The 23,021-nt window shown below is 44.3% G+C and overlaps 1 protein-coding gene across 8 annotated transcripts in view; it reads right to left on the bottom strand.

The window, feature by feature from the left end:
* The window catches only part of max (myc associated factor X), a 39,909-nt gene that overhangs the window by 14,514 nt on the left and 2,374 nt on the right, over positions 1-23,021 (bottom strand). For 2 of the 8 annotated variants that reach the window (XM_054748884.2, XM_054748888.2), the window contains 2 exons: positions 16,637-16,762; positions 16,005-16,143 (listed from right to left, as the gene is read on the bottom strand). In XM_054748884.2, the coding sequence (XP_054604859.1) occupies positions 16,005-16,143; positions 16,637-16,762 (265 nt within the window). The remainder of the gene's footprint in view (positions 1-16,004; positions 16,144-16,636; positions 16,763-23,021) is intronic. The other 6 variants (XM_054748885.2, XM_054748890.2, XM_054748886.2 and 3 more) reach the window with 3 other exon arrangements.

Genomic DNA, 23,021 nt, shown 5'->3' with positions numbered 1-23,021 from the left:
TAGGGGTCAGAGTAAGAAATCGCCATGGCATCAAAGCCCCTCCCTTTCTGAAAAGCTAGCAGATCTGAATGGTCATTACAACATCATGAAGACAGTGCATGACCTTAGTGTCATGTTGACTAAATTAGAGGGGACAAATATGGGCATTTCACCATAAAAAATAGACTTCCTGTAGTCAGGGGGCGGGGCTTAGGTGATGTCAGCTGTCCACATTGTCATTGTCTTGAGATGTGGTTAATGATCACACAGACACAGTTTGATATAGATCTGATCATGCAGATGGGAGTTAAGTCAAGTAATGTAATGGCGAAAGGTCAAAGTTTGAGGCTTAGCCACGCCCACACTTTTATACTTATATAAAATCCGATGGTTGAATTTTTCTCCCTTTGTCTTAAGAGTATATAGCAGAAGTTTGAAGGCGATTGGTGAAAAGGGCGATGGTGCAACACTCTCCAAACAACGTGTGCGAAAACCACTAAATCGAGTACTTGGACCAAAATGGCTGACTTCCTGTGCGACTTTGCACATGGCTCCAAGAGACTTTTTTGTAGGTCCTGAGACCCCACATTAGTGTATCAAATTTCGTAATCCTCAGTCAAAGCATGGCTTGGGGCTGACAGTTTTAATGGTCCTAGGGGGCGCTATTTAAGAAAATAGGCCACGCCCACAAACTTCAGCTGTCCATTTCTATTGGGGGTCAGACTAGGATCACTCATCAGACATTTTGTTGTGATGTCACAATGATTGAAGAAATGAGAGACAAACGTATTTTCATGGCGTGATGGCGAATTTCGCCATGCTCCCAAAGCCCCGCCTTTATTCGAAACCTGCCAGTACTATAGATCAAGTGACCTCAGCTTGTCTGCTGCCATTTGCCAGTGATTGCTGGTGATTGGTTAAAAGGAGTCCAATAGGGAGCTGTGAAAAAAAGAGTGGCGTGGCGACAGGTCAAAGTTTGAGGCTTAGCCACGCCCACACCTTTATACTTATATAAAATCCGACGGTTGAATTTTTTCATCTATGTCTTAAGAGTATATAGCAGATGTTTGAAGGCGATTGGTGAAAAGGGCAATGGTGCAACACTCTCCAAACAACGTGTGCGAATACCACTAAATCGAGTACTTGGACCAAAATGGCCGACTTCCTGCGCGACTTTGCACTTGGCTCCAAGAGACTTTTTTGTAGGTCCTGAGACCCCACATTAGTGTATCAAATTTCGTAATCCACAGTCAAAGCATGGCTTGGGGCTGACAGTTTTAATGGTCCTAGGGGGCGCTATTTCATTAAATAGGCCACGCCCACAAACTTCAGCTGTGCAGTTCTATTAGGGGTCAGAGTAGGATCACTCATCAGAAATTGTGTGGCGATGTCACAATGATTGAAGAAATGAGAGACAAACGTATTTCCTTGGCGTGATGGCGAATTTCGCCATGCTCCCAAAGCCCCGCCTTTATTCGAAACCTGCCAGTACTATAGATCAAGTGACCTCAACTTGTCTGCTGCCATTTGACAGTGATTGCTGGTGATTGGTTAAAAGGAGTCCGATAGGGAGCTGTGAAAAAAAGAGTGGCGTGGCGACAGGTCAAAGTTTGAGGCTTAGCCACGCCCACACCTTTATACTTATATAAAATCCGACGGTTGAATTTTTTCATCTATGTCTTAAGAGTATATAGCAGATGGTTGAAGGCGATTGATGAAAAGGGCAATGGTGCAACACTCTCCAAACAACGTGTGCGAATACCACTAAATCGAGTCCTTGGACCAAAATGGCCGACTTCCTGTGCGACTTTGCACTTGGCTCCAAGAGACTTTTTTCTAGGTCCTGAGACACCACATTAGTGTACCAAATTTTGTACTCCTCAGTCAAAGCATGGCTTGGGGCTGACAGTTTTAATGGTCCTAGGGGGCGCTATTTCAGAAAATAGGCCACGCCCACCGGATGTTCACATCACATTTTGTGGGGGGCCGAACTAGGATCACTCCCAAGAGGTTTTGTGGCGATATCTCTAGAAATGGCGAAATGGGAGGCAAACGTAAGGCCACATTGGTACGCCTGACTTCGCCGCGCCGTCACAGCCCCGCCTTCTGCAGAAAACTCCCATAAAGTGACGCCAAGCAACCCCAACTTGTCTTCAGTTACCTGCTACAAATTTGGGATGATTATTTGAAAGGGCGAATTTTTGAAAATTTCCCAGTAAAACTTGACCTTTTAAGTCCTGAGGGGGCGGGGCTTATGTGACATCATCAATCGACCATTCATTTGTCTTCGTGGGGCGATGCCGATTGTCCATAGAAAGTTACTTTAACTGTAATTCTTTCATTTATGAAATTATAGCAATTTGAATTTTTTTGGCGAGTGCTTGAACTTTGAGGCCTGGTCCCGCCCCTTCAGTATTTACGAAAAGTCAATTTTATTGTCTCATTTTAATCGTCCATCGCTTCTGTTCGATCGCACACTATTTTTGAGACGATCGTGCGAAAAATGACCAAACTGTTCAACCAAATATAGACCCTAGAAATGGCCAAAACGTGGTCAAAATGGCCACTTTAGTCCAAAATGGCCGACTTTCTGTTTGATATTGACCATGGGTGCAAGAGGCTTTTCTGTGCGTATTGTTGAGTTCTACAAGTGTAGCAAATTTCATAACTCTACTATGAAAAAAGGTCAAAGCGGAGGGGTATTTTTAATTTTCCAGGGGGCGCTGTTGAAACATTTTTTTACCAACTTTCACGTTGCCATTGAAATACGTAAATTTCACGCACTTTCTATATTGGGCCAGAATTTGGTGAGTTTTTGGATATGCTAAGACCCCCTAAAGGCCGTCCAAAGACGCGGAAGAAAAAGAAAGAAAAAAAAAAATTAAAGCTGCAAGCAGCGTCGTTCGGCCCTCGCAGCTCTGCGCCGCTCCGGCCTGGCCAGCAGCCCGGGGCACCAGGGCACGTCTGGCAGAACAGAATCGTCAACCACCCCGACGCCAGAATCTGCAAATGGCTTCCTAGTCCGCACCTCACCCTGACTCAGCATCCCCTCTGAGCTCACCATTAAATTGAATTGTAAGGTTACGGCGTTACGCCAGAATTCGCCATGGCATAAAAGCCCCTCCCTTTCTGGAAAGCAATCAGATCTGAATGGTCATTACAACATCATGAAGACAGTGTATGACCTTAGTGTCATGTTCACTAAATTAGAGGGGACAAATATGGGTATTTCAGAATAAAAAATAGACTTCCTGTAGTCAGGGGGCGGGGCTTAGGTGATGTCAGCTGTCCACATTGTCATTTTTTACAGATATGGTCAATGATCACACAGACAAAGTTTGAAAAAGATCTGATCATGCACATGGGAGTTATTAAGTCAAGTAAAGTAATGGCGAAAGGTCAAAGTTTGAGGCTTAGCCACGCCCACACCTTTCAACTTTTGAAAAATCCGACGGTTGAATTTTTTCCCCTACGTCGTATGAGTATACAGCAGAAGTTTGAAAGTGATTGGTGAAAAGGGCGACAGAGCATCACTCTCCAAACAACGTGTGCGAAAACCACTAAATCGCGTACTTGGACCAAAATGGCCGACTTCCTGTGCGACTTTGTCCTGGCTCCAAGAGACTTTTTTGTAGGTCCTGAGACACCACATTAGTGTACCAAATTTCGTAATCCTCAGTCAAAGCATGGCTTGGGGCTATTAGTTTAAATGGTCCTAGGGGGCGCTATTTAAGAGAATAGGCCACGCCCACAAACTTCAGCTGTCTATTTCTCTTGGGGGTCAGACTAGGATCACTCACCAGAAGTTTCGTAGCGATATCACGATAACTGAAGAAATGAGAGGCAAACGTATTTCCATGGCGTGATGGCGATTTTCGCCATGCTCCCAAAGCCCCGCCTTTTTTCAAAACCTGCCAGTACTGGAGACTAAGTAACCTCAAGTTGTCTACTGCTGTTTCCCACAGAATCCTGGTGATTGGGTAAAAGGAGTCCAGTAGGGAGCTGTGAAAAAAAGAGTGGCGTGGCGACAGGTCAAAGTTTGAGGCTTAGCCACGCCCACACCTTTCAACTTTTGAAAAATCCGACGGTTGAATTTTTTCCCCTATGTCTTAAGAGTATATAGCAGAAGTTTGAAGGAGATTGGTGAAAAGGGCGACGGAGCATCACTCTCCAAACAACGTGTGCGAAAACCACTAAATCGCGTACTTGGACCAAAATGGCCGACTTCCTGTGCGACTTTGCACTTGGCTCCAAGAGACTTTTTTGTAGGTCCTGAGACACCACATTAGTGTACCAAATTTCGCAATCCTCAGTCAAAGCTTGGCTTGGGGCTATTAGTTTAAATGGACCTAGGGGGCGCTATTTAAGAGAATAGGCCACGCCCACAAACTTCAGCTGTCTACTTCTCTTGGGGGTCAGACTAGGATCACTCACCAGAAGTGTCGGAGCGATATCACGATAACTGAAGAAATGAGAGGCAAACGTATTTCCATGGCGTGATGGCGATTTTCGCCATGCTCCCAAAGCCCCGCCTTTTTTCAAAACCTGCCAGTACTGGAGACCAAGTAACCTCAAGTTGTCTACTGCTGTTTCCCACAGAATCCTGGTGATTGGGTAAAAGGAGTCCAGTAGGGAGCTGTGAAAAAAAGAGTGGCGTGGCGGCAGGTCAAAGTTTGAGGCTTAGCCACGCCCACACCTTTCAACTTTTGAAAAATCCGACGGTTGAATTTTTTTCCCTATGTCTTACGAGTACATAGCAGAAGTTTGAAGGAGAATGGTGAAAAGGGCGACGGAGCATCACTCTCCAAACAACGTGTGCGAAAACCACTAAATCGCGTACTTGGACCAAAATGGCCGACTTCCTGTGCGACTTTGCACTTGGCTCCAAGAGACTTTTTTGTAGGTCCTGAGACAGCACATTAGTGTACCATATTTCGTAATCCTCAGTCAAAGCATGGCTTGGGGCTGACAGTTTTAATGGTCCTAGGGGGCGCTATTTCAGAAAATAGGCCACGCCCACCGGATGTTCACATCAGATCTTTTGATGGGCCGGACTAGGATCACTCACAAGAAGTTTCGTGACGATATCTTTGGAAATGACGAAATGGGAGGCAAACGTAAGGCCAAGGCGGTACGCCTGAATTCGCCGCGCCGCCACAGCCCCGCCCTCTGCCGAAAACTCCCATAAAGTGACGCCAAGCAACCCCCACTTGTCTTGAGTTACCAGCTACAAATTTGTGGTGATTAAGTGAAATGGGGCAATTTGGGACCTTTCACAGTAAAACTTGATCTTTTTGGTCCTGAGGGGGCGGGGCTTGTGTGATGTCATCATCCGACCATTCAATTTACTTTGTGGGTGGATGACGAATGACCACAGAAAGTTTGGTAACTCTATTCCATTCAGTTATGAAGTTATAGCAATTTAAATATTTTTGGCGAGTAGTCAAACTTCGAGGCCTGGCTCCGCCCCTTCAACATATACGAAAACTCAGAATCCTTATCTCATTTTGTTCGCCCATCCCTTCTGAGCAATTTTACACAATTTTTGAGACGATCGTGCGAAAAATGATCGAGCAATCCAATCAGAAACGGACCCTAAAAACGGCAAAAACGGCAAAAAATCGCCATTTCAACCCAAAATGGCCGACTTCCTGTTTGATATTGACCATGGTTGCAAGAGACTTTTCTGTGCGGACTGTTGAGTACTACAAGTGTACCAAATTTCATAACTGTACGATAAACTAAGCTTTATGGAGAGGGGTTTTTTTCACTTTGTAGGGGGCGCTGTTCAGCCATTTTCTTTGCGATTTTTTCGGGACCTTTAAAATATCAAATTTTTCACCAGGCCTGACAAGTGTGCAAAATATTGTGAGTTTTGGGGTATGTTAAGGTCCCCAAAAAGCTGTTCAAAGGGGGCACGGAATAACAAAAAATAATAATAATCAGAGCAAAAACAAGAGGCCTTCGCAGCGCTTTCGCTGCTCGGGCCTAATAATTAAAGCTGCAAGCAGCGTCGTTCGGCCCTCGCAGCTCCGCGCCGCTCCGGTCTGCCGTCGCACCAGTGCACGTCTGACAGAACAGAAACGTCAACCACCCCGACACCAGAAACCGCGAATGGCCTCCTAGTCTGCACCTCACCCTGACTCAGCATCCCCTCTGAGCTCACCATTAAATTGAATATTAAGATTACGGCGTTACGCCAGAATTCGCCATGGCATCAAAGCCCCTCCCTTTCTGGAAAGCTATCAGATCTGAATGGTCATTACAGCATCATGAAGACAGTGCATGACCTTAGGGTCATGTTGACTAAATTAGAGGGGACAAATATGGGCATTTCAGCATAAAAAATAAATTCCTGTAGTCAGGGGGCGGGGCTTAGGTGATGTCAGCTGTCCACATTGTCATTGTTTACAGATATGGTCAATGATCACACAGACAAAGTTCGAAAAAGATCTGATCATGCACATGGGAGTTATTAAGTCAAGTAAAGTAATGGCGAAAGGTCAACGTTTGAGGCTTAGCCACGCCCACACCTTTCAACTTTTGAAAAATCCGACGGTTGAATTTTTTCCCCTATGTCTTAAGAGTGTATTGCAGAAGTTTGAAGGTGATTGGTGAAAAGGGCGACGGAGCATCACTCTCCAAACAATGTGTGCGAAAACCACTAAATCACGTACTTGCACCAAAATGGCCGACTTCCTGTGCGACTTTACGCTTGGCTCCAAGAGACTTTTTTGTAGGTCCTGAGACCCCACATTAGTGTACCAAATTTCGTAATCCTCAGTCAAAGCATGGCTTGGGGCTGAAAGTTTTAATGGCTCTAGGGGGCGCTATTTAAGAATATAGGCCACGCCCACAAACTTCAGCTGTCTATTTCTCTTGGAGCTCAGACTAGGATCACTCACCAGAAGTTTCGTAGCAATATCACGATAACTGAAGAAATGAGACAAACGTATTTCCATGGCGTGATGGCGATTTTCGCCATGGTCCCAAAGCCCCGCCTTTTTTCAAAACCTGCCAGTACTGGAGACCAAGTAACCTCAACTTGTCTACTGCTGTTTGCCACAGAATCCTGGTGATTGGGTAAAAGGAGTCCAGTAGGGAGCTGTGAAAAAAAGAGTAGCGTGGCGACAGGTCAAAGTTTGAGGCTTAGCCACGCCCACACCTTTCAACTTTTGAAAAATCCGACGGTTAAATTTTTTCCCCTATGTCTTAAGGGTATATAGCAGAAGTTTGAAGAAGATTGGTGAAAAGGGCGACGGAGCATCACTCTCCAAACAACGTGTGCGAAAACCACTAAATCGCGTACTTGATCCAAAATGGCCGACTTCCTGTGCGACTTTGAACTTGACTCCAAGAGACTTTTTTGTAGGTCCTGAGACACCACATTAGTGTACCAAATTTCGTAATCCTCAGTCAAAGCATGGCTTGGGGCTAATAGTTTAAATGGTCCTAGGGGGCGCTATTTCAAAACATAGGCCACGCCCACAAAATTCAGCTGTCTATTTCTCTTGGAGCTCAGACTAGGATCACTCACCAGAAGTTTCGTAGCAATATCACGATAACTGAAGAAATGAGAGACAAACGTATTTCCATGGCGTGATGGCGATTTTCGCCATGGTCCCAAAGCCCCGCCTTTTTTCAAAACCTGCCAGTACTGGAGACCAAGTAACCTCAACTTGTCTACTGCTGTTTGCCACAGAATCCTGGTGATTGGGTAAAAGGAGTCCAGTAGGGAGCTGTGAAAAAAAGAGTAGCGTGGCGACAGGTCAAAGTTTGAGGCTTAGCCACGCCCACACCTTTCAACTTTTGAAAAATCCGACGGTTGAATTTTTTCCCCTATGTCTTAAGGGTATATAGCAGAAGTTTGAAGGAGATTGGTGAAAAGGGCGACGGAGCATCACTCTCCAAACAACGTGTGCGAAAACCACTAAATCGCGTACTTGATCCAAAATGGCCGACTTCCTGTGCGACTTTGAACTTGACTCCAAGAGACTTTTTTGTAGGTCCTGAGACACCACATTAGTGTACCAAATTTCGTAATCCTCAGTCAAAGCATGGCTTGGGGCTAATAGTTTTAATGGTCCTAGGGGGCGCTATTTCAGAAAATAGGCCACGCCCACCAGATGTTCACATCAGATCTTTTGGGGGGCCGGACTAGGATCACTCACAAGAAGTTTCGTGACGATATCTTTGGAAATGACGAAATGGGAGGCAAACGTAAGGCCAAGGCGGTACGCCTGAATTCGCCGCGCCACCACAGCCCCGCCCTCTGCCGAAAACTCCCATAAAGTGACGCCAAGCAACCCCCACTTGTCTTGAGTTACCAGCTACAAATTTGTGGTGATTAAGTGAAATGGGGCAATTTGGGACCTTTCACAGTAAAACTTGATCTTTTTGGTCCTGAGGGGGCGGGGCTTGTGTGATGTCATCATCCGACCTTTCAATTTACTTTGTGGGTGGATGACGAATGACCACAGAAAGTTTGGTAACTCTATTCCATTCAGTTATGAAGTTATAGCAATTTAAATATTTTTGGCGAGTAGTCAAACTTCGAGGCCTGGCTCCGCCCCTTCAACATATACGAAAACTCAGAATCCTTATCTCATTTTGTTCGCCCATCCCTTCTGAGCAATTTTACACAATTTTTGAGACGATCGTGCGAAAAATGATCGAGCAATCCAATCAGAAACGGACCCTAAAAACGGCAAAAACGGCAAAAAATCGCCATTTCAACCCAAAATGGCCGACTTCCTGTTTGATATTGACCATGGTTGCAAGAGACTTTTCTGTGCGGACTGTTGAGTACTACAAGTGTACCAAATTTCATAACTGTACGATAAACTAAGCTTTATGGAGAGGGGTTTTTTTCACTTTGTAGGGGGCGCTGTTCAGCCATTTTCTTTGCGATTTTTTTGGGACCTTTAAAATATCAAATTTTTCACCAGGCCTGACAAGTGTGCAAAATATTGTGAGTTTTGGGGTATGTTAAGGTCCCCAAAAAGCTGTTCAAAGGGGGCACGGAATAACAAAAAATAATAATAATTAAAGCTGCAAGCAGCGTCGTTCGGCCCTCGCAGCTCTGCGCCGCTCCGGCCTGGCCAGCAGCCCGGGGCACCAGGGCACGTCTGGCAGAACAGAATCGTCAACCACCCCGACGCCAGAATCTGCAAATGGCTTCCTAGTCCGCACCTCACCCTGACTCAGCATCCCCTCTGAGCTCACCATTAAATTGAATTGTAAGGTTACGGCGTTACGCCAGAATTCACCATGGCATAAAAGCCCCTCCCTTTCTGGAAAGCAATCAGATCTGAATGGTCATTACAACATCATGAAGACAGTGTATGACCTTAGTGTCATGTTCACTAAATTAGAGGGGACAAATATGGGTATTTCAGAATAAAAAATAGACTTCCTGTAGTCAGGGGGCGGGGCTTAGGTGATGTCAGCTGTCCACATTGTCATTTTTTACAGATATGGTCAATGATCACACAGACAAAGTTTGAAAAAGATCTGATCATGCACATGGGAGTTATTAAGTCAAGTAAAGTAATGGCGAAAGGTCAAAGTTTGAGGCTTAGCCACGCCCACACCTTTCAACTTTTGAAAAATCCGACGGTTGAATTTTTTCCCCTACGTCGTATGAGTATACAGCAGAAGTTTGAAAGTGATTGGTGAAAAGGGCGACAGAGCATCACTCTCCAAACAACGTGTGCGAAAACCACTAAATCGCGTACTTGGACCAAAATGGCCGACTTCCTGTGCGACTTTGTCCTGGCTCCAAGAGACTTTTTTGTAGGTCCTGAGACACCACATTAGTGTACCAAATTTCGTAATCCTCAGTCAAAGCATGGCTTGGGGCTATTAGTTTAAATGGTCCTAGGGGGCGCTATTTAAGAGAGTAGGCCACGCCCACAAACTTCAGCTGTCTATTTCTCTTGGGGGTCAGACTAGGATCACTCACCAGAAGTTTCGTAGCGATATCACGATAACTGAAGAAATGAGAGGCAAACGTATTTCCATGGCGTGATGGCGATTTTCGCCATGCTCCCAAAGCCCCGCCTTTTTTCAAAACCTGCCAGTACTGGAGACTAAGTAACCTCAAGTTGTCTACTGCTGTTTCCTACAGAATCCTGGTGATTGGGTAAAAGGAGTCCAGTAGGGAGCTGTGAAAAAAAGAGTGGCGTGGCGACAGGTCAAAGTTTGAGGCTTAGCCACGCCCACACCTTTCAACTTTTGAAAAATCCGACGGTTGAATTTTTTCCCCTATGTCTTAAGAGTATATAGCAGAAGTTTGAAGGAGATTGGTGAAAAGGGCGACGGAGCATCACTCTCCAAACAACGTGTGCGAAAACCACTAAATCGCGTACTTGGACCAAAATGGCCGACTTCCTGTGCGACTTTGCACTTGGCTCCAAGAGACTTTTTTGTAGGTCCTGAGACACCACATTAGTGTACCAAATTTCGCAATCCTCAGTCAAAGCTTGGCTTGGGGCTATTAGTTTAAATGGACCTAGGGGGCGCTATTTAAGAGAATAGGCCACGCCCACAAACTTCAGCTGTCTACTTCTCTTGGGGGTCAGACTAGGATCACTCACCAGAAGTGTCGGAGCGATATCACGATAACTGAAGAAATGAGAGGCAAACGTATTTCCATGGCGTGATGGCGATTTTCGCCATGCTCCCAAAGCCCCGCCTTTTTTCAAAACCTGCCAGTACTGGAGACCAAGTAACCTCAAGTTGTCTACTGCTGTTTCCCACAGAATCCTGGTGATTGGGTAAAAGGAGTCCAGTAGGGAGCTGTGAAAAAAAGAGTGGCGTGGCGGCAGGTCAAAGTTTGAGGCTTAGCCACGCCCACACCTTTCAACTTTTGAAAAATCCGACGGTTGAATTTTTTTCCCTATGTCTTACGAGTACATAGCAGAAGTTTGAAGGAGAATGGTGAAAAGGGCGACGGAGCATCACTCTCCAAACAACGTGTGCGAAAACCACTAAATCGCGTACTTGGACCAAAATGGCCGACTTCCTGTGCGACTTTGCACTTGGCTCCAAGAGACTTTTTTGTAGGTCCTGAGACAGCACATTAGTGTACCATATTTCGTAATCCTCAGTCAAAGCATGGCTTGGGGCTGACAGTTTTAATGGTCCTAGGGGGCGCTATTTCAGAAAATAGGCCACGCCCACCGGATGTTCACATCAGATCTTTTGATGGGCCGGACTAGGATCACTCACAAGAAGTTTCGTGACGATATCTTTGGAAATGACGAAATGGGAGGCAAACGTAAGGCCAAGGCGGTACGCCTGAATTCGCCGCGCCGCCACAGCCCCGCCCTCTGCCGAAAACTCCCATAAAGTGACGCCAAGCAACCCCCACTTGTCTTGAGTTACCAGCTACAAATTTGTGGTGATTAAGTGAAATGGGGCAATTTGGGACCTTTCACAGTAAAACTTGATCTTTTTGGTCCTGAGGGGGCGGGGCTTGTGTGATGTCATCATCCGACCATTCAATTTACTTTGTGGGTGGATGACGAATGACCACAGAAAGTTTGGTAACTCTATTCCATTCAGTTATGAAGTTATAGCAATTTAAATATTTTTGGCGAGTAGTCAAACTTCGAGGCCTGGCTCCGCCCCTTCAACATATACGAAAACTCAGAATCCTTATCTCATTTTGTTCGCCCATCCCTTCTGAGCAATTTTACACAATTTTTGAGACGATCGTGCGAAAAATGATCGAGCAATCCAATCAGAAACGGACCCTAAAAACGGCAAAAACGGCAAAAAATCGCCATTTCAACCCAAAATGGCCGACTTCCTGTTTGATATTGACCATGGTTGCAAGAGACTTTTCTGTGCGGACTGTTGAGTACTACAAGTGTACCAAATTTCATAACTGTACGATAAACTAAGCTTTATGGAGAGGGTTTTTTTTCACTTTGCAGGGGGCGCTGTTCAGCCATTTTCTTTGCGATTTTTTCGGGACCTTTAAAATATCAAATTTTTCACCAGGCCTGACAAGTGTGCAAAATATTGTGAGTTTTGGGGTATGTTAAGGTCCCCAAAAAGCTGTTCAAAGGGGGCACGGAATAACAAAAAATAATAATAATCAGAGCAAAAACAAGAGGCCTTCGCAGCGCTTTCGCTGCTCGGGCCTAATTAAAGCTGCAAGCAGCGTCGTTCGGCCCTCGCAGCTCCGCGCCGCTCCGGTCTGCCGTCGCACCAGTGCACGTCTGACAGAACAGAAACGTCAACCACCCCGACACCAGAAACCGCGAATGGCCTCCTAGTCTGCACCTCACCCTGACTCAGCATCCCCTCTGAGCTCACCATTAAATTGAATATTAAGATTACGGCGTTACGCCAGAATTCGCCATGGCATCAAAGCCCCTCCCTTTCTGGAAAGCTATCAGATCTGAATGGTCATTACAGCATCATGAAGACAGTGCATGACCTTAGGGTCATGTTGACTAAATTAGAGGGGACAAATATGGGCATTTCAGCATAAAAAATAAATTCCTGTAGTCAGGGGGCGGGGCTTAGGTGATGTCAGCTGTCCACATTGTCATTGTTTACAGATATGGTCAATGATCACACAGACAAAGTTCGAAAAAGATCTGATCATGCACATGGGAGTTATTAAGTCAAGTAAAGTAATGGCGAAAGGTCAACGTTTGAGGCTTAGCCACGCCCACACCTTTCAACTTTTGAAAAATCCGACGGTTGAATTTTTTCCCCTATGTCTTAAGAGTGTATTGCAGAAGTTTGAAGGTGATTGGTGAAAAGGGCGACGGAGCATCACTCTCCAAACAATGTGTGCGAAAACCACTAAATCACGTACTTGCACCAAAATGGCCGACTTCCTGTGCGACTTTACGCTTGGCTCCAAGAGACTTTTTTGTAGGTCCTGAGACCCCACATTAGTGTACCAAATTTCGTAATCCTCAGTCAAAGCATGGCTTGGGGCTGAAAGTTTTAATGGCTCTAGGGGGCGCTATTTAAGAATATAGGCCACGCCCACAAACTTCAGCTGTCTATTTCTCTTGGAGCTCAGACTAGGATCACTCACCAGAAGTTTCGTAGCAATATCACGATAACTGAAGAAATGAGACAAACGTATTTCCATGGCGTGATGGCGATTTTCGCCATGGTCCCAAAGCCCCGCCTTTTTTCAAAACCTGCCAGTACTGGAGACCAAGTAACCTCAACTTGTCTACTGCTGTTTGCCACAGAATCCTGGTGATTGGGTAAAAGGAGTCCAGTAGGGAGCTGTGAAAAAAAGAGTAGCGTGGCGACAGGTCAAAGTTTGAGGCTTAGCCACGCCCACACCTTTCAACTTTTGAAAAATCCGACGGTTAAATTTTTTCCCCTATGTCTTAAGGGTATATAGCAGAAGTTTGAAGGAGATTGGTGAAAAGGGCGACGGAGCATCACTCTCCAAACAACGTGTGCGAAAACCACTAAATCGCGTACTTGATCCAAAATGGCCGACTTCCTGTGCGACTTTGAACTTGACTCCAAGAGACTTTTTTGTAGGTCCTGAGACACCACATTAGTGTACCAAATTTCGTAATCCTCAGTCAAAGCATGGCTTGGGGCTAATAGTTTAAATGGTCCTAGGGGGCGCTATTTCAAAACATAGGCCACGCCCACAAAATTCAGCTGTCTATTTCTCTTGGAGCTCAGACTAGGATCACTCACCAGAAGTTTCGTAGCAATATCACGATAACTGAAGAAATGAGAGACAAACGTATTTCCATGGCGTGATGGCGATTTTCGCCATGGTCCCAAAGCCCCGCCTTTTTTCAAAACCTGCCAGTACTGGAGACCAAGTAACCTCAACTTGTCTACTGCTGTTTGCCACAGAATCCTGGTGATTGGGTAAAAGGAGTCCAGTAGGGAGCTGTGAAAAAAAGAGTAGCGTGGCGACAGGTCAAAGTTTGAGGCTTAGCCACGCCCACACCTTTCAACTTTTGAAAAATCCGACGGTTGAATTTTTTCCCCTATGTCTTAAGGGTATATAGCAGAAGTTTGAAGGAGATTGGTGAAAAGGGCGACGGAGCATCACTCTCCAAACAACGTGTGCGAAAACCACTAAATCGCGTACTTGATCCAAAATGGCCGACTTCCTGTGCGACTTTGAACTTGACTCCAAGAGACTTTTTTGTAGGTCCTGAGACACCACATTAGTGTACCAAATTTCGTAATCCTCAGTCAAAGCATGGCTTGGGGCTAATAGTTTTAATGGTCCTAGGGGGCGCTATTTCAGAAAATAGGCCACGCCCACCAGATGTTCACATCAGATCTTTTGGGGGGCCGGACTAGGATCACTCACAAGAAGTTTCGTGACGATATCTTTGGAAATGACGAAATGGGAGGCAAACGTAAGGCCAAGGCGGTACGCCTGAATTCGCCGCGCCACCACAGCCCCGCCCTCTGCCGAAAACTCCCATAAAGTGACGCCAAGCAACCCCCACTTGTCTTGAGTTACCAGCTACAAATTTGTGGTGATTAAGTGAAATGGGGCAATTTGGGACCTTTCACAGTAAAACTTGATCTTTTTGGTCCTGAGGGGGCGGGGCTTGTGTGATGTCATCATCCGACCTTTCAATTTACTTTGTGGGTGGATGACGAATGACCACAGAAAGTTTGGTAACTCTATTCCATTCAGTTATGAAGTTATAGCAATTTAAATATTTTTGGCGAGTAGTCAAACTTCGAGGCCTGGCTCCGCCCCTTCAACATATACGAAAACTCAGAATCCTTATCTCATTTTGTTCGCCCATCCCTTCTGAGCAATTTTACACAATTTTTGAGACGATCGTGCAAAAAATGATCGAGCAATCCAATCAGAAACGGACCCTAAAAACGGCAAAAACGGCAAAAAATCGCCATTTCAACCCAAAATGGCCGACTTCCTGTTTGATATTGACCATGGTTGCAAGAGACTTTTCTGTGCGGACTGTTGAGTACTACAAGTGTACCAAATTTCATAACTGTACGATAAACTAAGCTTTATGGAGAGGGGTTTTTTTCACTTTGTAGGGGGCGCTGTTCAGCCATTTTCTTTGCGATTTTTTTGGGACCTTTAAAATATCAAATTTTTCACCAGGCCTGACAAGTGTGCAAAATATTGTGAGTTTTGGGGTATGTTAAGGTCCCCAAAAAGCTGTTCAAAGGGGGCACGGAATAACAAAAAATAATAATAATCAGAGCAAAAACAAGAGGCCTTCGCAGCGCTTTCGCTGCTCGGGCCTAATCAGAGCAAAAACAAGAGGCCTTCGCAGCGCTTTCGCTGCTCGGGCCTAATAAACGGAGCAGATACAATAGGCCTTCGCAGCGCTTCGCTGCTCGGGCCTAATAATAAACAGAGCAAAAACAAGAGGCCTTCGCAGCGCTTTCGCTGCTCGGGCCTAACAAGAAAAGACAATCAGTGGATCCCGGGAAAAGCAGAATCAGCAGAAAGAGCTCAACAAAGCTAACTCAGGTGTTTGCTAACCATCAAAATTAAGTGCCGTCCACCTCGGGGGCACGAATCTAATCTATGAGAACCCACCCAATTGGCCAAATGGGTGAAGAGCTCCATTTGATTTGTTAAAAAAACATCATGCTTCTGTTTGATTGGCAGAATGTATTGAGCTGACCATTCATTGCGATATTTACAGTGGTGTGAAAACTATTTGCCCCCTTCCTGATCTCTTATTCTTTTGCATGTTTGTCACCCAAAATGTTTCTGATCATCAAACACATTTAACCATTAGTCAAAGATAACACACGTAAACACAAAATGCACTTTTGAAATGATGGTTTTTATTATTTAGGGAGAGAACAAAATCCAAGGGGGCAAATAGTTTTTCACACCACTGCATCTGTTCTTTGCGATATGCACATTGTGCATGCTGATATGCGATAACGATATATTTACGATATATTGTGCAGCCCTAATACAAAGCTATAAAACATGACATCATGTTTTCTCCCAGGGTCCAGCAGGATCTGTGTTGTGAACAAGCCAACAGCAGGACTACCTTGCTGCTCCAACAGCGCGTTCTGCCTCTTCAGGTCGTCGATGTCCTGTTGGTGCGTGTGGTTTTTTCGCCTCATGTACTGAATGTACTCTGTAGCTTTGTCTAGGATTTGAGCTCGAGATGCCTGTTTGGCAGACTGCTGTTAGTGACACATGCAAAAGGTGAAGCCATGACACAGGAACACAACATCATCATCATTTTATCACATTTTACTCATTCCTGCCTCTGTCTGGATGCTCTAATAAACAGCTTTCATCAACTTTACCCACAAAACCTCCCAAACTAGCTGTAGAATCGGGCTCCTTTCAAAAGGTTATCAGTGAACATCCCGTTGTCCTGTCACCGTCCATGCCCAAATTCTGAACCCAGTCCAAATCTTTTCAATTTCATTGATGTTCAAACAGGAAAAGAACAGCAAAATGTTCTCATAATAGCTTCCTGAAACTAGTCCAAGTGTTTAGACTGCATGGCTGCTGCCATCTGCTCTCCTCCCCGTCCCGTCTACTTCCCTACACTAAAGACTTCCATTTACAGTAAAATCAACATCTTACAAACAGTTATGCACAGAAATCACAGCAGAATTTCTTTGACATGAGTGTGTGTGAATATAATTAGTGAGCTGGGGGACTTACAGGCTGAGCTTTACCAACCTTTTCTCCCTGCAGGGAGGGTACCGAGTCCCGGAGGCTGTGAAAGCTGTCTTTGATATGGTCCCTACGTTTGCGCTCCAGTGCATTGTGGTGTGCCCGTTTGTCTGCCTGCAATGAAAGAGTCACAAGGCCTTCAGAGCAGCGTGGGCAGAGGACGGCGGGCATCCAACACCTACACAACCTCTTCCTGGTATTCATCTTTTGCTGCAGAATCCACCAACGTTGTAATAAAGATTTACAAAGTCACGGTGCTTTAACTTAATCTTAAAACAAACTATTTCATTGTTCTATCGACAGATACAGATTTTAATGGACTAAGCATTGCAGAAATTACTCAACTCCAATCTTAGGAGACATTCAGATGCATTCACAGGTGTAATAAAAGGTTATTTAAACACCAGTTGGTTAAAATTAACCACATAAGGTTTAAAACTTTAGATGAAGTAAAAATCCAAAAGAAGAAACTCTACAGGGTGACGGGACAACAAAAAGTCAGCAACATGTCCGTGTGTGTGTGTGTGTGTGTGTGTGTGTTTTAAAATGCACATTTAAAGTAATTCTAGAACACTATTTGACAGTAGGAAACTTGTCTTTGAGCCTCTATATAACACATGAAACTTTGTTGGGGCTCAAAATGGCCCAGGAGCCCTGATGAATGGCCAAACACAAGCCCTTATAGGCTGGTTTGCCCCGCCCACTCAGTCTGGTTATGAATATTGAATAAGACGCATGCCGATTGGCCGGAATCTCCTGATAGCTTTAATACTGCCTGAAACTAGAAACTGTACTGTTGTGTTCAGCATCCAAATATCCCAGCACATCCTCTCTGGTACGTTGCTACCTCATCAATGTGTGTGCACAATAGGGTTGTCACGGTAACCGGTATAGCGGTAAACCCCGGTAAAAAAGTTGACAATAAAAATAACCGTCCAGTTTTAAAAAAACTATATTATCTCGGTGGGTTTACCGTGGCCGCGGTTTCGGCGCGATGACCCTTACCAGCCACCGTCGCTTCAGCTGAAGTTCCCGCGGCGCGCACACGCACTTTTTAGTTTGCAACGGCACCAAAACTTTGAAGCTGAAATAATGGCCGAAGGAGGAGACGGCAGCGCCCAGGACATCCATCAGCCCTCGAAGAAGACTAAATCGGAAGTATGGGCATATTTGGGATTTCTGAAAAATGCTGAGGGACAGTTAATAGAAGACTGCTATCCCGTTTGCAGAACGTGCAGGAAACAAGTGTCTGCAAAAGGCAGCAACACTTCGAATCTAATGGCACATCTGTGTGACGATCACCCACGTCTCTACAGCCAGTGCAAGGTAAGTTAACATTAGCATTTTAGCTTAAATGCATGACGTGAGGACTTTTGGTTGAGGGAGAATGCAACGAGTCACTATATGCTGCAGCCGCAGCGTCCTCTGCCAGCATTTAAACCGTGTCACAGACACCCTGTTGCTGGATGAAGCATCTTATTTGTTGATGATGAAGAGAAATATACAATTAGTTCCTTGTCATTGATTTGTTTACTTATTCAATGCCATTTATACTTGAACATTTGGATTTGATTACATAGTGTAGTAGTTATTTTAGTAATTTGTTTAAAGTGGCTATTTGTTTTAAATACATATTTTTTAAGGTTGACTTGTACAGTGCTCAAGTCAAGTGTGGACTGGAGTTTTAGATTTTCATTTTGATAATGAAGAAAACAAGTATATGAGAAAACAAGTGGTGTTTCTTTGATTTGTTTACATATTGTTTATGTTTTGAATGTTTGGATTTGTATAATTTAAACCTGCACTGACTACTGTAACATGTTCCAGAAAAATAAGCTATTTGTTCCTTTACTTGTGAAAAGTTGCACTTTTGCTAAGGCTTTGTGTTATTTTAGGTTTAATAAACACTCTTAAACCTTTTCAGAACTATTTCAGTTTGTGTAGAACAGGACTATCAATGCTTTCTGAACATATGCAACACCGTTTAAAAAATACCGCGATAATACCGAAAACCGTGATAATTTTGGTCACAATAACCGTGAGGTTAAATTTTCATACCGTGACAACCCTAGTGCACAACTCCAAAGGTCTTCCTTGTCATTTTCCTCTCATCCAACAAAAATTCTAGCTGCAGCTCTGGCTAGCATTAGCTATAGATTGTGCTAGTTTTGTTAGCATTAACGCCACCGACGGTTATAAATTGCAGACACTGAAATGGGCTGGGGCATTCAAATTTAAGGGTGTGTGCCTACGCTGAAGATGTGTTCAAGCAGCTTTTCTCAGAATGAACCATTCCTCTGCAGCCATGTCAACATTACTAATTTAGGTTGGCGACGGCACCGACCTTTTGGTACATCCGACACCCCGAGCTACCTATATTCAACCGTAAGGTAAATGTGGCTTTGTAATCCAGAGCATCCTTTTCAAATTATGATTTTAGAAGTAAAAACTTCCACATTACACACCCTCCATAAATGTTTATGTTTATGTATTTAGCAGACACTTTTGTCCAAAGCGACTTACAAATGATAATCGGCATGTTGCCCTTGAGGCTAACAACAACAATAACAACAACAACAACAAATTTCCAGTCAGTCGTAGGTGGCAGTGAGGCAGCATGATGAATCATGGAGAGGAGGGAACAAGGAGTGGACAGTAGAGAGGGGGGACGGGTGCAGGGAGGGTGCTAGTTAAGAAGATGCTCTCTGAAGAGCAGGGTCTTCAGGAGTTTCTTGAAAATTGAAAGGGAAGCCACTGTTCTGGTAGTGCTTGGTAGGTCATTCCACATTTGTGGAACGATGCATGAGAAGAGTGGATTGTCCTGAGCGTGGTGTAGGCACTGCTAGCCGACGATCCTGTGATGACCGGAGCGGCTGGGCCGAGACGTAAGCCTTTGCAAGAGGATTCAGGTAGATGGGAGCCGTTCCATCTCGGACTTTGTATGCTAGTGCTAGCAATTTGAATTTAATAAATCCCACGGAGGATCATAAAAAAATGCTGCAATTCACGTTACACAGCTGCTCTCCCAGAAGGGCATAAAAGATGGCGTACTCTGGCAGAACAAAACGTTTTAAATGTTATCAACGCCCATGGATGACTTAAAGCTGCTTTAGCTAATTTACAAACAAGCTAGGTTTTGAATGCACACACGCAACACTCATTCCTCCCCTTGAGTATCTTTCCTAAGACGCTTCTGCCGGAGGAAACGAGATAGCTCTAAACACCAGTCACCATTTCTAGGTCCAAACATCGTTTGAAACGCGCCACGCCTACGAGATTTGGAACAGACTTGCATCACATGACCGCGGCTATGTAACGAGCCTTTAACTTTTTAAATTGTGTATATGTTTATTAAATTAAAAATATGAGTTACTACCCGCTAGCCACCGAAGCTGCAACTACTAAGCAACTAACCAACCATAGATAACTTCTTTGGATCTAAAAAAAATAACATTTTAAATTATTTGACTTACTTTTAAACTTGAAAATTGTCCCTGAAGTAGCTGCCGGCTTCTGATCCGCCATCTTTTGGAAAATACTGCGGTGTATTCTGGGTAATTTTTGACCAAGGCTAGGCTACACGACACCTCCCGTGAATCCTTGCTCAGCTAGCTAAACAGCTAACAAACGGAGAACACACGCCTCGGTAGAACATGAACATTGGAACATGCAGTGTCGGCTCCCAATGACATATCTCCTAGGCAACTGGGGCGGGGCCAAGACATCAAGGCAAGGTTCCTTGGCGTTGAGAAACACCCTTGATTTTAATCAGCAGGTGATTAAAAGGCTTCTGCAGAGCCCGATGAGCAGTTGAACAGGTGATTCAACTTTGTTGAATGAGGGCGACCTCTAAAACGTGCTGGATAGTGGCTCTCAGGACCAGGGTTCCCTACCCCTGCTCTACGGGATGGTAGGGGCTTAGAAAAATAAATGTACACATTGCCTACATTATATACATGATAAGACTATATTTTTATAGATTTCAAAATATCATACATAACTCCGGATTGCTGCTTTAAGGGTAAAAATAAATTCTGTATATTCAATAAAGTTGTGCAGTTTTTTTTTATCTTTTTAATAACTCGAAAGGCACAAAGTTGGAAAGTTTAAACTCCTAATTGTTGACTTTGCATCAAAACTCTTCCCTCCATAATAGTAGTAGAACTTCTCCAAAACGGAGCCTCAAACGCTTCTTCACTAAATGAAATCTGCGTCTGCACCAACTTATAAAAACGACAGAACGCTGTTCCTATGTGGCAGGGCCTAAAAAGCATTATTCCTAATTTCCTGGAATATTTCTCATCTAACTCATCTACAGTAGAGGAATTGTCTTTTTTTATCTTTGAAACAGCTTCCTGGCACACTAACAAAACAAAACAACAAAAAAACGAGAAGTCTGGCAATGTGACATTTCGCTGCCGTCTCTCCATCACCCCAACCTGAGAGTGTACATCTCTCCTTTCTTCTTCTATGAGAACAGACGCCTTTCATGTTCACCAGCAGGTCAAAGGTCACCGTTGACACTCAGATCCGACATGATGAGCCACAAGCTGAATAAAAATGGCTTCACCTGTTTTTACACGTCCTTTTCAGATCATTTTTTGCAGAACCCGTCCCCAATGGTAGAACTAGAGCAGCTTTTCTTGCACGCTTCACCAGATAAAGCCTCAGCAGAACCAGATACCAAACAGGCAGGCAACCCCAACCACATGGTTGCTGTAAAGGTGTAAGATGGCTGCTGCTGTCACATGACCAGAGCCAGGCAGCGGATCAGTTCACTGCCTGTGGTTCGACCCATTTTTAGGCCTAAACCACCAAATCCTCCAATCAAATGTGATTCTGGATTAATCCGGGCTGCTGGGAGACAGACACTAAGCCCAGCTCTCCATCAGCTCAACACACCATTACACACCTTCAACAAAACACACACACGCGCAATCATTACAGCGGCCGTGACGGTCACGAGAGAGCTGCAGACAAGGTAGGAGTCACGTGATGTGGTATCATCGGACTCAAAACAACAAAGTGTCCATGAGTGAGCTGGAGCAGGTCAAAACACGTTTTATAGGTCTGTCTGGAAGGGACGATGTTTGAAGTGCATCTTAAGGTCAAATCAAAACAATAAAAGCCCGTAAATGTAAAATGATCCATGCAATAGGGAGTCTGTGCGACGAATACGAAACCGAAACTAATAAACCCACAAACCGCAGCATGACTACGTCCACTGTCATCAACCAGTGTTGCACAACATCCAGAGAGGCCTGCCGCCGTAAACACACACGGCTTCTACTGTTGGTTTGTGCAATTACGAGTCTAGCAGCCCTTCTTCTAGAGAAGTCTCAGTGGAAATTTAAAAATGGTTTTTGTTTTTTCACGAGTCCAACCATCGTGGCGCAGGAAGCTAAGGTCTTCTATGTCCCAACTAACCTTGACTAAAAAGCCCCCAAAAGTAAGTTTATCGTCACCAAACGCATCTCTTAATATTTAATTCCTCCTACTCTGCTTTTTTAAGTAAAAAGACGTGCTTTTAACCCAGCGTTAGGGATGGGTACCTTTGACATTTGAATCGATCCGGTACTAATTCCCGGTACCTACGAGTCGATACCGGTACTTAACGGTACCAATTTTCGATACTTTTGAGTATTATTTTAATTCTCTTTTATAATTAAATATATATTTTTCTCAATATATAACCATATTTGATAAATATCACGATAAATATCATACAAGTTTGTATTTTAACATCGTCCTTGTAGTTTTATAAGCTGATAATTAAAATGAAGCAAACATCTTTACTGTGAACTAAATTTACTGTATCTTCATTCCTTTTGCCATCCTTTTTCATTTGATTTTTCCTACTGGGAAGTTAGAATTTCCGAGGAGAAAGCGAACGCACCATTAGCTGATAACAACGGTGGCAATGGAAGCTAACATATCAAGCTAACGTTATCTTTAACAGTTTATTTAGCTGCTGGAGCAGATTAAAACGATGATGCCTCAAACTTAGATCGTTGTCACTGGTTTTACCTTCACCCAATCACCCGTCGCATTTAGTAAAGTAAAGCCAAACTTTAGAGCGCGTTCATGTTCTTCTAGTCGGAAATTCGGAGTTCCGAGGAGAAAGCGAACGCACCATTAGCGAAACGGAAGCTAACAAATCAAGGTAACGTTATCTTAAACATTTTATTTACCTACTGGAGCAGATTAAGATGAGGATGTCTCACTTAGATCGTTGTCTGTCGCTTGTTTCATCACCCAGTTACCCATCACATTTAGTGAAGTGGACCCAAGTTTTAGCGTGCGTTCTTTCTACCATGCTTGCTCTGTTTACAACGGGCTCGCAGGGACCGGCGACATAACGCTCTTGCGCATG

Source organism: Nothobranchius furzeri, chromosome 2 (genome assembly GCF_043380555.1).
Source record: "Nothobranchius furzeri strain GRZ-AD chromosome 2, NfurGRZ-RIMD1, whole genome shotgun sequence".
Lineage (NCBI taxonomy): Eukaryota > Metazoa > Chordata > Actinopteri > Cyprinodontiformes > Nothobranchiidae > Nothobranchius > Nothobranchius furzeri.
Note: the sequence above shows the minus strand (reverse complement) of the source record. Positions and strands in the feature narration are given on the sequence as shown.